Source organism: Sphaeramia orbicularis, chromosome 6 (genome assembly GCF_902148855.1).
Source record: "Sphaeramia orbicularis chromosome 6, fSphaOr1.1, whole genome shotgun sequence".
NCBI lineage: Eukaryota > Metazoa > Chordata > Actinopteri > Kurtiformes > Apogonidae > Sphaeramia > Sphaeramia orbicularis.
The window spans coordinates 56951066-56969574 of NC_043962.1; the positions used below are offsets into that span (position 1 = coordinate 56951066).

The following is an 18509-nucleotide window of genomic DNA, read 5'->3' on the forward strand; positions in this document are numbered from 1 at the left end:
AAAAAAACTTAAAAAAAAAAAAAAACTGTTAAGTACAGACTAATAAAAAAAAAAAAAAAAAAAAAAAAAGCAATTCATTTACACTTAAACATGTTACTGGTTGCAGGTTGCTTTTCTAGAAAAGACAGCACAGATCTCCACCAAGGCAGATCAGTGCCCCCCCCCCCCCAATCACCACCAAAATTTAATCATTTCTTCCTTATGCCAGTAACAACATTTCCTGAAAATGTCATGGAAATCCTTCCATAATTTTTTGAGTTATCCTGCTAACAAACAAACGCAAACAAACACACAAAGCAAAGCGATCACAATACCTCCTGGTGGAGGTAAAAAGTCTCTTCGATGATTCTTGAGCAGTTGTAGAGTTGGGGTACAGCTGAGCCATGTTTACACAGATACAGACTGTTTCAGTCACATGTTAAATGATGATTAATAACATGCATACTGGTCTTAACTCTGACATAGGATTCCCAAAAAAGAACAAACATTATAAGATTACAACACAAACTGCACATTTTTCAAATCCTTGTGTTTTTCATACAAGTGAAAACAGTTGTCCTGTATTTATGACAAATACGACATTAAAATATCTAAAAAAAAAAAAAAAAAGACACAATCCCCCCCACAAATTTTCAAACACCGAACATATGTACATCAGTGAAGAGACACATAAAACAACCACATACTGGTATTTTAAAACACTGCTCAGCCTTTCTCTGTATTCAGTGGATGGTTTTAATGATTGGATCATCATTTACATCACATGTTCCACAATGTGTGCTGTGTTAGAGGAATCTATACATTCATTTTACTATTGCTAAACATATAACAGCAGTCTACATAAAGTGACCGGTGTCTTTAAAAGGTTCAGGATAGTGTATGCACCATACCCTAAACTCCACAAATAACCTGTTTATATTACAGATACAGTACATTTCATTTACACTAACAAATTATTATTATTATTATTATTATTATTGGTCTCAGATCTTACTTATATATGACTTCAGCTGTGAGAGACGTTCATGTTCCATGTGTGAGCAGATAAAACAGGGTAAACGTGTGCTTTGTCAAAGCCGTTGAAGTCTGATGAAACGGACACAGAGTAGGCTCCCATGTTGTCGATGAGAAGCCAGTCTCCAACGTGGACCTCAGGCATCCAGTAGGTGTCAGTGACTCTGTCCAGGCTGTCGCAGGTCGGACCCCAGATAATGGACTGGTACCTCCTCTCACTGCTGTCCACCACCTACGAACATTCCATTTAGGACAAACATCTGGCTGCAGATAGAGTGTGTGCTATATGATCGTATTACCCTGTGGAGATACGGAGCCACATTTGTGTGGGCGGGATCATTTAAGAGGCAGTTTATGGAGCCATAGACTCCATCACTGATGTAATACATCATCACTGTGTCACTGTCAGCACCTGGGAAAGTAGAAAGATGAACATTTGAGCCAAAACACAGGAAGTGGTTGAACACTAGCACTGAGTGTTGTCTGTAAGTAGAGTTTTATCCACAAATACAGGGTGTCCCAAAAAATGTATTCACACTTTAAATAATTGTAAAGTAGGTGTTTATTAAAATTCATTTAATTTTCAAAATGTGATAGAATTTCCAAACATCCTTTTCTTGTTTCGTCTGTTCCTCCTGTTCTCAAACTGCCGTCCGTTCTGGTCCAGACTCTGCTGACGACAGCCAGTGGAACCACACACATCACCAAACACTTCCACTGGTATTTGTGTACATTCACCTTGAATAGCTGCTCTAAATCCAGCCACTGTTGCAGGTCTCATAGCGTAGACCAAGGCTCACCAACACGGTGCCCGCGGGCACCAGGTCACCCGCAGGGACCACGCGAGTCGCCCGCAGGCCTGCTCTAAAAATAGAACTAGTTCAGGGTTCTCCAACACGTTGCTCACGACCTACCGGTGGTTCGCCAAGGGTCACTAATATAAGAACACAAAGTTGATTGGTCATTTGGTAGAACAGGTCTAAATTTCCACCCAATCAAAATTACAAGTGTCCTGCCCCCCTCCCGAGATGAAACGGTCAACTAGCTGTCAATCAAACTTCAGCGTTGGTTTGCTGCCTGTCATTGGAGAGGGGCGGAGCCCAGGATGAGCCAGATGCCAGGCAGGTAGTGGGTTTAGCCCCGCAACGATGTGGGCTGAATATAGTCAGGGAGTTATTTTCACCAACGATGAGACACGAACTTCTGTTTGACTAATGTGAAAGACGAGTGTGTGTGTGTGTGTGTGTGTGTCTGATCTGTGGCGCATTCTGGAAGTCAGTAAAAGATGCAACGTGGAGCGGAACTTCACCAAAGTTCAAAGTTCACAGCAACTGTTCTGGAGATTCTCCAGTGGGAATCAGCCTCCGTACAGAGAAGGTAAAAGAGCTGAAAACTCCAGTCCAAAAACAACAGTCCATGTTCACTAAACTGACCAGGACCAGCTTCAGCAGAGGCATCAGTGAAGTGGGTCACATCCTGGACCAGCACAAACATATGTGCACCATCTGCGCATGCGCTCAGACAGCTGCAGTCGGACCTGAACAGGTGCATCTGCGTTTGACTCCAGTGTGATGACTGTAGAAGTGACGGGGATGGTGGATTTATGTGCACAAAGTTCTGGTTTTAATTAATATGTTTTGACAGCATATGTGAATTTAGAAAAGGTCAAATCCTTCAGAAAAACAGCAGCACATGCTGGTGAAGTTTTACTGTGTGAGTGACAACGTTCCTTTTCACAATTTCAAAGTATTAAAAATGCACATACAGGTGTGTATTATTTGTTTTTAGTAATTCTATAAAAATATGCAGGATTGTTAAAATATTTAGGAATACAGCAGCAAATGCTTGTATTTGTTTTTTTCTACTTTTGATTTTCTTAATTAAATTAAAATAATAGTTTCATATTAACACTTTTTAAGTATTGTAAATGTTAAAACAAAGATATATAAATAAATAAAATAAATGAAGAGCACAAACATACAAACGTATGATACAAAATATATGTATGTATGAAAAATAGCTATGTAAATAAATGTTGCTAAATTAGAGTAGCCCTCCGGCAACTTCATTAGGTTAAAGTAGCCCACAGAAGAGAAAAGGTTGGTGACCCCTGGCGTAGACTGTGTCTTTTAGGGATCCACATAAAAAAGTCTAGCGCTGTGAGGTCTGGAGAACGTGGAGGGGATTCAACCAAACCCCTCCGTCCAATCCACCTGTTTGTCCAGTTCTCCAGACCTCACACCACCAGACTGTTTTTTATGTGGATCCCTAAAAGACAAAGTGTCCACTATGAGACCTGCAACGTGAATGCACTCAAATACCACTGGAACTGTTTGGTGATGTGTGTGGTTCCATTGGTTGTCGTCAGCAGAGTCTGGACCAGAACGGATGTCAGTTTGAGAACAGGAGGAACAGACGAAACAAGAAAAGGATGTTTGGAAAATTACATGAATTTGAATAAACACCTGCTTTACAATTATTTAAAGTGTGGATACATTTTTTTGGGACACCCAGTATGGTCTGATGTCACATCTTATTTAGACAATTCCATTAAATTTGGTCATTTGCTGATCACTTAGTAACTAGTACAATTATAACACCATCCCACATTTTCTGATTGTACATGACATGGAACCATCAGTGTGATAATATCCTGTGGGTGACAGAACAGGAGCTTTGCACCCATAGTGTGACATCACAGGATAATGTTTGCTGAGTCAATATGGCCTGCAGACACATTATACATTACCTCTGATTTCAGTCACATCATCCATGACAACTTTTTTGGCAAAAACATTCACAGCCAGTGTGAAGGCTGATTCCACATAGTACCGTCCTGGTTCAGCAATGACCTGCACCCCACTGTCAGCCGGGAAGAATTCATCCAACGCCTCACTGATCACCTCTGAAAACTAGGACAGTCAAATACCACAGGTCTGTCACACAGGTCAGTAGAGCCATGTTTACACTACCTGGTACCAGCTCGACTTGACTCCACCCAGGTACCAGGCAAGGTTATTATCGTTAACGAAAAGTTACGAAATGATGAAAACTAGAATTGAAAAAACATTTTCGTTAACTGAAATAAATAAAAACTATAATTAAAAGAAAAAATGATAACTAACTGAAATTGTATTGTGTGTTTACAAAACTAACTAAAACGGATACAAATTACGGATTAAATCCCCTTCGTTTTTGTCTTTTTCAATGTCAGATTGATATGAAAGCGATTTATTTCGCTCTAGCAATTTCAGCTGGTGGCACCATACGACACTTTTTGCTCCGTCACTTGTGTTCACTTGTGGTTTCCAGTCGTCTTCTGGTCCCCACTCTACCTGGAAACATGGAGACTAAAGCAGCAGAGTCCTGTCTGGGATTGATTTGAATAGGAGCACAGAGAAGAAGAGAAAAGAGACCACTGAACTACAACTGAACTACAACTGAACTACAACTGAACTACAACTGAACTACAACTGAACTACAACTAAGCATCCATCCATCCATCCATTATCCACCGCTTATCCGGGGCCGGGTCGCGGGGGTAACAGTCTAAGCAGGGACGCCCAGACTTCCCTCTCCCCAGACTCCTCCTCCAGCTCTTCCGGGGGGACCCCGAGGCGTTCCCAGGCCAGCCCACAGACATAGTCTCTCCAACGTGTCCTGGGTCTTCCCCGAGGTCTCCTCCCGGTGGGACATGCCCGGAACACCTCCCCAGGGAGGAGTCCAGGAGGCATCTGAAACAGATGCCCGAGCCACCTCAGCTGGCCCCTCTCGACGCGGAGGAGCAGCGGCTCTACTCCGAGCTCCTCCCTGGTGACTGAGCTCCTCCCCCTATCCCTAAGGGTGCGCCCAGCCACCTGACGGAGGAAACTCATTTCGACCGCTTGTATCCAGGATCTTGTCCTTTCGGTCATGACCCAAAGCTCATGACCATAGGTGAGGGTAGGAACGTAGATTGACCGGTAAATCCAGAGTTTCTCCTCTTGGCTCAGCTCCTTCTTCACCACAACCGACCGGTACAGCGACTGCATCACTGCAGACGCTCCACCGATCCGTCTGTCAATCTCACGCTCCATCCTTCCCTCGCTCGTGAACAAGACCCCAAGATACTTAAAGTCCTCCACTTGGGGCAAAGACTCCCCACCGACCCGGAGAGGGCAAACCACCTTTTTCCGGTCGAGAACCATGGCCTCAGATTTGGAGGTGCTGATCCTCATCCCGCTCGCTTCACACTCGGCTGCAAACCGCCCCAGGGCATGCTGAAGGTCCAGGTTCGATGAGGCCAACAGGACAACGTCATCTGCAAAAAGCAGAGACGAAATCCTGTGGTCCCCAAACCGGACCCCCTCCGGCCCTTGGCTGCGCCTAGAAATTCTGTCCATAAAAATAATGAAGAGAACCGGTGACAAAGGGCAGCCCTGCCGGAGACCAACGTGCACCTGGAACAGGTCTGACTTACTGCCGGCAATGCGAACCAGACTCCTGCTTCGGTCATACAAGGACCGGACTGCCCTTAGCAAAGGGCCCCGGACCCCATACTCCCGAAGCACCCCCCACAGGATACCATGAGGGACACGGTCGAACGCCTTCTCCAGATCCACAAAACACATGTGGACTGGTTGGGCGAACTCCCATGAACCCTCGAGCACCCGATGGAGAGTATAGAGGTGGTCCAGCATTCCGCGACCGGGACGAAAACCGCATTGTTCCTCCTGGATCCGAGGTTCGACTATCGGTCGGATCCTCCTCTCCAGTACCTTGGAATAGACTTTCCCCGGGAGGCTGAGGAGTGTGATCCCCCTATAGTTGGAGCACATCCTCCAGTCCCCCTTCTTAAAAAGGGGAACCACCACCCCGGTCTGCCAATCCAGAGGTACTGTCCCCGACTGCCACACGATGTTACAGAGACGTGTCAACCAAGACAGTCCCTGCACATCCAGAGACTTAAGGTACTCAGGGCGAATCTCATCCACCCCCGGTGCCCTGCCACCGAGGAGCTGTCCAACCACCTGGGTGACTTCAACTTGGGTGATGGACGAGTCCACCTCTGAGACCTCAGCCTCTGCTTCCTCCATGGAAGGCGTGACAGTGGGATTGAGGAGATCCTCGAAGTATTCCTTCCACTGTCCGACAACATCCCCAGTTGAGGTCAGCAGCTCCCCACTTCCACTGTAAACAGTGTTGGTGGTGCACTGCTTTCCCCCTTCTGAGGCGCCGCATGGTTTGCCAGAATTTCCTCGAGGCCGACCGATAGTCCTCCTCCATGGCCTCCCCAAACTCCACCCAGACCCGAGTTTTTGCCTCCACAACTGCTCGGGCTGCAGCTCGCTTGGCCTTCTGGTACCCATCAGCTACCTCAGGAGTCCCACGAGCCAACAAGGCTCGATAAGACTCCTTCTTCAGCTTGATGGCATCCCTTACTTCCGGGGTCCACCACCGGGTTCGGGGATTGCCGCCACGACAGGTACCAGAGACCTTGCGACCACAGCTCCGAGCAGCCGCTTCAACAATGGAGGTGGAGAACATAGTCCACTCGGACTCAATGTCCCCAGCCTCCCCCGGGATCTGGGAGAGGCTCTCCCGGAGGTGGGAGTTGAAGACCGCACTGACATCGGGCTCTGCCAGACGTTCCCAACAGACCCTCACAACACGTTTGGGCCTGCTGAGTCAGTCCAGTTTCCTCCTTCGCCAGCGGATCCAACTCACCACCAGGTGGTGATCGGTTGACAGCTCCGCCCCTCTCTTCACCCGAGTGTCCAAAACACGCGGTCGGAGGTCTGATGATACGACAATGAAGTCGATCATCGACCTCCGGCGTAGGGTGTCCTGGTGCCAAGTGCACTTATGGACATCCCTGTGTTTGAACATGGTGTTTGTTCTGGACAAACTGTGACTAGCACAGAAGTCCAATAACAAAACACCACTCGGGTTCAGATCAGGGAGGCCGCTCCTCCCCATCACCCCCCTCCAGGTCTCACTGTCGTTGCCCACGTGGGCATTGAAGTCACCCAGGAGAACAATGGAGTCCCCAGTCGGAGCACCATCCAGCACCCCTCCCAGGGACTCCAAGAAGGCCGGGTACTCTGCACTGCTGTTCGGCCCGTAGGCCGAGACAACAGTGAGGCACCTGTCCCCGACCCGAAGGCGCAGGGACGCGACCCTCTCGTTCACCGGGGTGAACTCCAACACATGACGACTGAGCTGAGGGGCTATGAGCAAGCCCACACCAGCCCGCCGCCTCTCACCGCAGGCAACGCCAGAGAAATGGAGAGTCCAGCCCCTCTCTAGGGGTTGGGTTCCAGAGCCCAAGCTGTGTATGGAGGTGAGCCTGGCTATATCTAGTCGGTATCTCTCAACCTCCCTCACAAGCTCTGGCTCCTTCCCTCCCAGCGAGGTGACATTCCATGTCCCAAGAGCTAGACTCTGCGTCCGGGGATCAGGTTGTCGGGCTCCCTGCCATCAACTGCCACCCAATCCACACTGCACCCGGCCCCTACGATTCCCTCGGTGGGTGGTGAGTCCACCGGAGGGCGGGCCCACGTCGCTCCTTCGGGCTGGGCCCGGCCGGACCCTGTGGGCATAGGCCCAGCCACCAGGCGCTCGCATTCGAGCCCCAACCCCGGGCCTGGCTCCAGGGTGGGGCCCCGGCTGCGCCATACTGGGCGACGTCACGTTCTTCCGATGTTTACTTTTCATAGGGGCTTCTGAACTGCTCTTAGTCTGGCCCGTCACCCAGGACCTGTTTGCCTTGGGAGACCCTACCAGGGGCATAAAGCCCCCGACAACATAGCTCCTGGGATCATTCGGGCACTCAAACTCCCCCACCATGATAAGGTGGCAGTTCAAGGGGGAGTACAACTAAGCATTTAGAAAAAAATTGAAAACTAATAAAAATTAGCAAACCTGCTCTAAAAACGAATTAAAACTACCTGAACCAGAGAAAAAAAAGTCCAAACTAAATAAAACTAAACTAGAATGAAAAATCCAAAACTATTAGAACCTTGGTACCAGGTAGTTTTCCTGGAGGCCGTTTCCATTACAGAACAGTACTGATCTATTGGACCCACTGCTGCCATTGTGGTGCTTTATGGAATGATATTCGCTGTTTTATTTCTTCAGCTTCTCCTGGCGTTTGCATGAAGGTCCTGTGGTAACCGTGTGCTGTCGTCTGCTCCCAGAGTTGCTGATAAACTCACTCGCTGCTTGTGTCAAGCTCACGCTGAATCTTTTCATCACCCACCAAGGACAGAAAAGTCTGAACCTCCTGGACCGACCACGGTGTTGTTTTTTGGGCTGTCAACATGGATGTATTTAGCCTACCGATATATTAACTGTCAACTTCCGAATCTGGTTTGGTAAAAATGGCGGGCTGCGCATTGATGACGCAATGATGCAGCAACAACTCTGACCAATCAGTGGTCTGCAGTGTTTACACATTTTAGTATCTCTTCATCCATTTTGGAACCTCAGCCATAGGACAGGGTACCAGATTCCAGGTACTTTTACGTAAAGAAAACGCAAAAAGGCTGAGTCAAGTCGAGCTGGTTCCACATAGTGGAAATGCAGCTTATTATACACTGAACAAAAATATAAACGCAACACTTTTGTTTTTCTCCCATTTTTCATGAGCTGAACTCAAAGATCTCAGACTTTTTCTCTGTTCACTAAAGGTCTATTTCTCTCAAATATTGTTCTTAAATCTGTCTAAATCTGTTAGTGAATGCCTCTCCTTTGCCAAGATTTTACTGTATTGGGGGTGGGGGGGTGGGGGTATAAAAACCAGTCAGTATCTGGTGTGACCACCATCTGCCTCAGTCCAACACATCTCCTTCATAGAGTTGATCAGGTTGTTGCTGTTGGTGGTCTGTGGAATGTTGGTCCACTCCTCTGGGCCCAGCTGGTGGATACTGAACTGGAACACGCTGTCGTAAACGCCGATCCAGAACATCCCACACATGCTCAGTGGGTCACATGTCTACTGAGTATGGTGGCCATGCAAGAACTGGGATGTTTTCAGCTTCCAGGAGATGTGTTCAGATCCTTCAACATGGGGCCGTGCATTATCGTGGTCCATCATGAGGAGATGGTGGTGGATGAACGGCATAACAGTAGACCTGAGGATCTGGTCACACTGTCTGTGTATTTAAAATGACACCAACAAAAGGCACCTGTGGTGGTTGAACATAACATACGCCTGCCCATACCATAACCACTAGAGCTGGGTAAAAAAACTGATTTACTCAATCTTAGATGGATCTCATTTTAATTTTATGTAATCGATTAATAGTGGATGAGATCGATTTTTCAGAACAGGACTGGGAGTACGCGGAACCACGGGTGGCCCCGTCTTGTGAACCCCTGGGGAAGACTTGGTCTCGCTCGCAAAAAAGACGTAGAAAAGACGCGGAAAAGATGCGGTGGGGCAACCTCCTCCACTGGAGGTCCTCTGGCCTCAAAGTCAAACCCGCAGTGTGAAGGAAGTGGCCGCCCGGCGAGATGCGGAGGCCGGTCGTTGTTGGAATATTAGCTTGGATCCATACTGTCACCTATGACAGAGTATGGAGTTAGAGCAAGAGGAAAGGACGATGTCTGACTGCTCCCCTCCCCCCCCGGAACAACATTCATGGAGCGCACCAACCCCCCCACCCCCCCACTCCGACCAACAATCCTGGAGCGCAACCCCCCCCCCCAACCCCCAGTGAGTAGAACCCTCCAGCCATTAAACAGAATAAAGATGACGAAGTCCATTCTGAGCCACTGTAGATACATGGCAATGGTTCTGTCCCGTTCATTATTTCAATTATTTCACAGAAGATTCAGCAATTTACTGCTGAAATGTCAGATTTATTTCCTTTCTAATATCAATATTGATACCAGTCATGTGTTGAATGACTGCGGTACTCAAATAATCAGGTTACAACTCAAAATTGTACTTTGGTATCATTAAATTAATCTGAATCAATCAATTAATACTGAATCGAATCTATATTGAATCGAATCGAATCAAATCATGATTAATCAATTTAGAACCTTATGAATCAAAATCAAATCGATAATGGAAATTGGCCATGATACCCAGCCCTAATAACCACCATGGACCACCATAACCCCACCATGGGCCACCATAACCTCAACATGGACCACCATAACCTCAACATGGGCCACCATGGACCACCATAACCCCACCATGGGGCACCATGGACCACCATAACCCCACCATGGGCCACCATAACCTCAACATGGACCACCATAACCCCAACATGGGCCACCATAACCTCAACATGGGCCACCATGGACCACCATAACCCCACCATGGGGCACCATGGACCACCATAACCCCACCATGGGCCACCATAACCTCAACATGGACCACCATAACCCCAACATGGGCCACCATAACCTCAACATGGGCCACCATGGACCACCAAAACCCCACCACTGACCACCATAACCTCAACATGGGCCACCATGGACCACCATAACCCCACCACAGACCACCATGGACCACCATAACCCCACCATGGGCCACCATAACCTCAACATGGGCCACCATGGACCACCAAAACCCCACCACTGACCACCATAACCCCACCAATGACCATCAAAACCCCAACATGGACCACCATTGACCACCATAACCCCACCATGGGCCATCATGGACAACCATAACCCCAACATGGACCACCATAACCCCACCATGGACCACCATAACCCCATCATGGGCCACCATAACCCCACCATGGACCACCATGAACCACCATAACCTCACCATGGACCACCATAACCCCACCATGGGCCACCATAACCCCACCATGGACCACCATAACCCCATCACGGGCCACCATAACCCCACCATGGACCACCATGAACCACCATAACCCCACCATGGACCACCATAACCCCACCATGGACCACCATAACCCCATCATGGGCCACCATAACCCCACCATGGACCACCATGAACCACCATAACCCCACCATGGACCACCATAACCCCACCATAGACCACCATGGACCACCATATCCCCATCATGGGCCACTCCATTCACAACGCTGACATCATCAAACCACTCACCCACACCACACCATCCACGCTGTCTGCCATCTGTCCTGGACAGTGAAAACCAGGGTTCATCCATGAGGAGAACACCTCTCCAAAGTGACAGACACAATCAAATGTCAGCATTTATCCAAAAAAGTCGTTTATGACGACGTACTGCAGTCAGGTGGAGACCCCAGTGAGGATGTTGAGAATGCAGAGGAGCATCCCTCAGACAGTTTCTGACAGTTTGGGCAGAAATTCTTTGATTATTCAAACCGACTGTTGCAGCTGTCCAGGTGGATGGTCTCAGATGATCCTGGAGGTGAAGATGCTGGATGTGGAGGTCCTGGGCTGGTGCGGTCACATGTGGTCTGTGGTTGTGAGGCCGGTTGGATGTACTGTCAAATTCTCTGAAACACCTTTGGAGATGGCTTATGGTAGAGACATGAACATTCAGTTCACAGCCAGCAGCTCTGGTGGACATTCCTGCAGTCACATGACCATTACACACCCTCAAAACTTGCGACACCTGTGTCATTATGCTGTGATTAACCTGTGGTCTTTTATTGTGTCCAGCCTAACGCCCACCTGTGCATTGACCCTGCTGTCTAATCAGCATCTGAATCTGCCACAGCTATAGGTGGATGGATTATATGGGCAGAGGAGAAGTGTTCACTAACAGATTTAGACAGATTTAAGAACAATGTTTGAGAGAAAAAGGCCTTTTGTGAACATAGAAAAAGTCTGACATCTTTGAGTTCAGCTCATGAAAAACAGGAGCAAAAAGAAAAGTGTTGCGTTTCTATTTTTGTTCAGTGTATTATGGATAATTTTATCTGAACACCAGGAGCAGCACCACACCTCCATCAGACCTCCTCCTGTCATATACCTATAAATACCTTCCCGCCCATCAATCCTGTTTGTCCCCCCGCCCCCCCCCCCCATTCTTCTGTCTGTCTTCCGCCTGGTGTTAACTGAACCTGAGTTACTGTAGACCTCTGTAGAAGCCTTCCCCAGACCACATCCCCTCGATCTCCTACTTCACCAGTCGCCATCCTGATCACTGCCACAAACATCCATTTGTAACAGTAAATAAACACTGATTTCATCCATTTGAGCTTGAGATCCTTGCTTGTGAAATAACATTTTTGTGTAAAAATGAAGCTAAATACTGCTGTTTTATCATCTGCCTTGTTGCTAGTCTGTGGATTTTGCCACATTTCCATTACGTGGTACCGGCTTGACTTGACTCAACTCTGCCTTTTTGCATTTCCATCACGAAAAGGACCTCGAATCTACTTTTTTGGTCTCACCTCTGCTGAGGTTCCTAGACTGGGGAACAGATACTAAAACATGACGTGTACACACTGCAGACCACTGATTGGTCAGAGTTGTCTCTGTAACCTGCTGTTTTACAAAAAACAGATGCAGAAGTTGACAGTAAATATAGCGGTAGGTTAATCCACTTGATGACAGCCTGTAAAACTACACCATGGTCGGAGGAGATTCAGTCTTAGGAGGCTGACGTATAAATTCAGCATGAGCTTGATGAGACAACATGCAATGAGCGAGTTTATCAGCAACTCTCTGAGCAAACGACACGGAAGTAACGCGCCGCATCGCTATGACAACCAGGTACTGTAAAGTCTGTAGTATCCTGTAATGGAAACGGTCTCCAGGAATAGTACCTGGTACCCGAGTCGAGTCGAGCCGGTTCCACATAGTGGAAATGCAGCATTGGAGACATGGGCGTGTGCAGTGGCAGCTCACCAATAGAAGGCGGCAGGGCACCACCTCACCTGTCTCACATGAAGAAGAAGACAGTAAAAATCACATTAACTTATTTAATAAAAACAATAATATTTAAATAAACAAGCTACATATGAAACAGCCTGTGAATGTATAATCTGCATTTAGGTGGAGTTTAAAAATGTTTTGGTTCATTTAGTGAGCAGGCAAGTGACGAGTTTCCTGTTTGAGGCGCAAAAATCTGCGCCCAAAACTCTGCGTTTACCGTAATACACTCTTGTTATAAATGACGTGTGCCGTACTGCCTGTAATTTTCAGGAACTGCAGAGGTCTGGAATCCAGTTCTAAACAGACGGGTTGATTAATATGGATAATACTAAAGCCAAGCATCATGGGTTTCATATGTGTTGGATGTTATCAGGTCCAGACGGCTCCTGTCATCATTCCACTGGTTTATAATGTAATGCAAAGTGGAGAACCAGTTCAGATTCAGGAGCTATAGATATAATTACACCTACTGATACCCACTTAAGGGGCTGAGAACATTCTGGCTCTACTCAGTCCAGTTTCTTTTAACTGACAAAGATAATCATTTGCTTTTGTAGTTTTCTAGTTCACTCTGTACAAACACATTCTGATCATCATATGCTTTTTACCTCATCAAACTGAATGTGAAAGTCCTCATTCCCAGGGAATCCACCTCCGATATCTAAAAGTCTCATCTGAAATCCCAGCAAAATCTGAAACAAAGATATCAGTCAGTCAATACTGCTACAACACAATCTAAAAAGTACTGAAACCGTTTCTAAAAGTACTGAGGTCAGTACCTGAAGCCTATCCCAAAACAAAACAGAACAGTGTGTTTAAAATGATGTTCTAATCGTCATGTTTTATTTGTTTTTTGTTTTTTTTTTGATAATCTTGTTTTTGGTGGAGGATGAGGATTTCAAACCCTTCACCATAAACACAGTAGAAAGACTATAAAGACAGATGTCATATATGCTGTGGTTAATACTGAGGCCTGATCCATTACAGGTGTGATCTGTACTGACAGGTACAGCAGTAAGTGACAATGGGAATTCAAGAAGAAAACATATTTATTAATCATGTTCCATTATTGTAAAAGCAGAAATGTACAGCATGTGTGTATTCTTTTTATTTGATGCTTTTGGCAGGAAATGACCTCTCTACTCACCGCTGTGTCAAAGACGTGCCGAGCATCTTCAATGGCCTGTCTGTACGCCGAACTATCCGTACATCCACTACCTACATGGAAACTGACCCCCATCACCTCTAAGTCCAGCTCTTTACATCGTTCCAGCAGCTTCTCAACCTTTGACAGTTTGGCTCCAAACTTTTGGTTCAGTCTTACTGCTGACTTGGAGTCATCCACTGAGATTCGCAGAACTAGTCTAGAAAGTTCGGTGTTAACCAGCGCTGAACAGACGATTCACACAACGATCTGATCAATGAAACACTTCGTGTTTACTTACTTCGCTTTGGTGTGACAAGCAGAAACCTTCAGGAGTTCCTCCTCACTGTCAAAAGTCATCATGTCCACTCCTCGAGTACAGGCATATTTGATGTGGGATTGTGGTTTTGTTGTATGAGCATAAATGATTTGATCAGGAGTGGCTCCAAGAGACAAGGCCAACTCAATCTCACCCTGTCATCGACCACAATATGTTTAAAATGTGCAACGAAATAAGAGGAAAACATCTGCAAATAAAGACTGTGGACGACATAAACCACAGTGTTGGATTGTACCTTACTGGCACAGTCAAAGCCGGTACCCAGAATCCTCAGCACCCTGATAACTGCCGGGGTGCTGTTGCACTTCACTGCATAGAAAGGCTTCACTCGAGGTAGATTCCTCAACCATCTGATGTGCTTTTGGAACAGATCATCCAAATTTGCCACAAAGAATGGCACTTCACTGTCCTGAATAAATGAAGCAGAATTCACTTGTATGAATGTATTAATGACACAACTGAAGGTATATGTGTGTGATACTCACCACAGAATGACGCTCTTTAATTTTATCATCCATGAAATCACTGATGGATTTGGTAGCATCTAAAATTTCAATGTCACACTTTTCAGTGAACAAAACATCCATGACTGATGTGTTTGTGGACGCAGGAGCTGCAAGAAAGAGATAAAAGCAGGAGAATATAAGAGAGTGTAACATAAACCAACATGAACACACACTGGGGTTGGTCTCCTTACCAGTATCCTTCTCCATATTCACGACTTGAAGTATTTTCAAAGGGAAGTGCTAATACAAGTCTGAAGAGGCGTAAGTAGAGTCAAATACAGTTTGAGTCTATCAGTGTGTGTCATGTCCACACCTACTTCATTAACCCTCCTACATGTTCATTTCCCAGAAATACTAATGACGAGTCAATAGGCTGTTTGCACGTTTACCCATCCACAGGTTGTCGCAAACATGACACGCCTCTTATGGTCATAGTCAAAATGACTCGATCCATATCAATCAAAAGGATTGAAGCAAAAGTTAAAAAGACCAGTGTTAGTAAAATTCTAACCAAAGTTGGGCTTTTCTCCATCTCTTACTTGTGAGGTCAGTCTGCCTCAGCTGTTCTCTGCACACTCCGTCCACATCACTGCGCTCCTTCTGAAACTGCACATCTGATAAAAAACAAGAAAAATAACACAATTAATAAAACACCTACAACATATCAAAGTAAAATGAGATTAAAATGAGAAATTATTCTTCTTATTAAGAAAGTAAAAACAAAAAACACTGAATAAGTATTCAGTCCATTATTTACAAATTATCCATAGCTGTGATAAAGAACATACACAAGACACAGACAAAGAAGATCTGAAGTTCTAAAGTGGTCAGTTAATCTGCTGTGTTTATGATCTGATGACAGAGAGGATGAAAATGTTCAGTATGTGCAGAAAGGTAAACCACGGTAAACTCAAACAAAAGGGGAGTTGGTCTGGATTCCAGTCTATGTACTCAGACCCAAAGATGACACAGATTTAATCTGTGTGTGAACTCAAAGGTTTGACGTCTTTTTACAGATTGGTTTGAACACTTGTATGTCTGTTACATTTTTAAAGAAGCCAATGACATGATTACTTAGAATAAATCACAGAAAGCATCAGTTGGTTTCAAACAGGAATTGAGTGTTAACTATAGACCACATTTTAGTATTAAAATTGGATCTTTGACATGATACATTTTATTCAAATGAGTTGAAGTGTTTTTAATGCTTGGCATAAACGTGCTGTGATTGGATACGCCTGACCACATCTGGAGGTAGTCTTACTGAAACTGTATTCATATCTTAGGAAGGTGTCATCACAGTCTGTACAGAGTACTTACATCTGTACCATAGTGTGTGCTCACAGATAACACATGTAGAGCTGCAACCGATTAATCGACTAGGTGCTTGAAGCGAATGCAAAAATTCCCGATTCGATTAATCGACTCGAATTGATTGAAGGAAAATATTCTATTGCAGTTTTCCTGAATTGAAGCTTCTTTGTGCGTCACAATAAGTGTCCGTGTGAAACACAACAGTGGAACCAATGTTTAACAGCAGAGAAATGAAGGAAACAAAGCTGTGATTCAGGAGAACTGTGGTTGAATGATTTTTTTGGATCATTTTGAGTCAATTAATTGGTTGCAGCTCTACATGTATATGTGTCAGTCCTACATCATGATTCTCTCATAATGTCTGAATAACAAACTGTAGAGAAGAAACTTCACTTATGAACCTCCTCTTTATCTATGACTGAGTGCTGTTATAAAGTTTTGTAGCTGTGTTTTTGGTATTAACACATTTACAAGTGATATTTTATCTTAGACAATGTACGTAGTTTACTTTTCATTCTATTTCTACTAGAGAATAGAGCAGGTGGGGGAAACAGCTGAAGGTTTCAGCAGATTTTTGGACCACTGTGGTGACCTCAAATACATCTGTGATGTCTGCAGGGTCAGTACTGCGCTGCACATCCACCAGAAACCCATGAAAGGATCAGCATCGGACCAGAGTTAGTTCAGATTTTAGACATTCTGTCTTCATTAACCCAACACCAACACTAGGGTTAGGGTTATCATCCTGTGAAACATGGTTCTAATGGAAGACACACTGAAGGTGATGTAGTCGTTTCTATATTCATATGTAGGGGTTCTACAGCCTCCACATGCTCCACCACAGTTCAGTTCTGTTTTTACTGACTTCTGTTACACCAACCCCTCACATCCACTGTACTGTCTCAAAAGATATCAGTTAATAATAGGGCGGGGTCAAGGGCATCACAGATGGACCGCCCATTATTTTTGGATTCATAACTTTTGAACCAGACCAGTTTCAGACAAATATTCCAAATAATTGTTAAGGTCTCAATAAACCCTTTTTCTGTTTGTACACAATGATGACGTAGAACGTATGCGTGCGCATTATGGCAGTGAAAGTATGGCGGAGATAAACAGCTTGTCAAGCTGTGCAAGGGGATTATCGACTAAAGATCACAAATGTGACCTGAACAAGTTGACTTTGACAAATGGTGTCCGACTGCCAGATCCGTGTTCTATTAACGAGTGGGTTGAAGATGTTACCAAGTGGACAAATAAACAGTGGCCAGATCTATACAGATATTTAGTTGAGAAACCAAGCGTGTACACCAGAGAGAAAGTGCAAGTGTAGAAGTCCCTGGATGCATATGAATACGTAGTCTGTGCTCATGTACACAACCTCAAATACCATGACATAGACTCAGAGTTTTGTGTTTTGAAATTGGAAGTTCTCCCTAGTCAAAGACAACCATGTGTGAAGGTTGGGTTATAATCAACCAACGAGAAAACTACGTCCTCTCAGTGAACTGCACCTGTAGGGGGGGGAAGTAGTCTTTGTGTGTTGTTGGCTTGTAGGTAACAGGTCACTAATGTAAACAAAGCTTTCCCGGAAAATGGAAGAGTAGATAGATAACCTTACCAGATAAAAAGTGAGCACTGCAGACGCCAGCATTTGTGATTCTGTCCTCATTCCAGTCCACACATTTAATCGCCTGCAGCCACAGACAGCCGTATATGCAACAGGCAGACATGCCGGTACTGGGACAGTCTGTAGAAGTCTGCGAACCTGTGGTTTCCTCACCTGTCAGTCAGAACCACTGGAGAACAGCTCCACTTCTGTAGCCAAGATGCTTGCGCAACATTATGTAGGTCATTCCAGAGTTGGAGGACATTTTATGTCCCACCCATCAAATTTTAAACAATGCATGTACAAAATACCGAGGTGAAGTTAGCAGCGGGTTGGATATTCGACGGACATTCAAAACCCATGGCCTTAGGGACTACCAATAAATTACTGCTCTTAATGGTTTTCTTCAATAGATTCTCAGTCATGTGACCCAGACTCCAAACCTGTCTCAAATTATTATAATAAAGAGGACCTTTAGGAAACACCACTTAATATTTCTCTCCAGTCTATATTAATATTTTTTATGAATATTATTCATATTTTTTACAAAAAATGTCTCTTTTTCTTCAGTGGATTCTTAGAAAAAAATGACTTTTATTTTAAAATATGAATAATATTCATAAAAAATATTAGTATAGACTGGAGGGAAATATTAAGTGGTGTTTCCTAAAGGTCCTCTTTATTATAATAATTTGAGACAGGTTTGGAGTCTCTGGGTCACATGACTGAGAATCTATTGAAGA

General features: G+C 45.2%; 1 protein-coding gene across 1 annotated transcript; it reads right to left on the bottom strand.

Moving 5' to 3' along the window:
* Positions 1-949: 949 nt before the first annotated feature.
* Positions 950-15098, bottom strand: LOC115420326 (ornithine decarboxylase-like). The gene is made up of 9 exons (XM_030135559.1): positions 15035-15098; positions 14823-14950; positions 14573-14746; positions 14299-14471; positions 14001-14217; positions 13462-13545; positions 3764-3926; positions 1314-1426; positions 950-1246 (listed from the first exon to the last, which is right to left on the bottom strand). The coding sequence occupies exons 1-9, from the start codon at positions 15048-15050 to the stop codon at positions 1007-1009; spliced, it is 1308 nt and encodes a 435-aa protein (XP_029991419.1). The 5' UTR covers positions 15051-15098; the 3' UTR covers positions 950-1006.
* Between the last annotated feature and the right edge of the window lie 3411 nt (positions 15099-18509).

What these genes read in the sequence shown, in the direction of transcription:
- LOC115420326 (XM_030135559.1), bottom strand. An exon ending in GCTTTGACTGTGCCAGTAAG is followed by an intron (nt 14,472 to 14,572) that starts GTACAATCCAAC and finishes GGTCGATGACAG; the next exon opens with GGTGAGATTGAGTTGGCCTT. An exon ending in GGCACGTCTTTGACACAGCG is followed by an intron (nt 13,546 to 14,000) that starts GTGAGTAGAGAG and finishes TCTTTGTTTCAG; the next exon opens with ATTTTGCTGGGATTTCAGAT.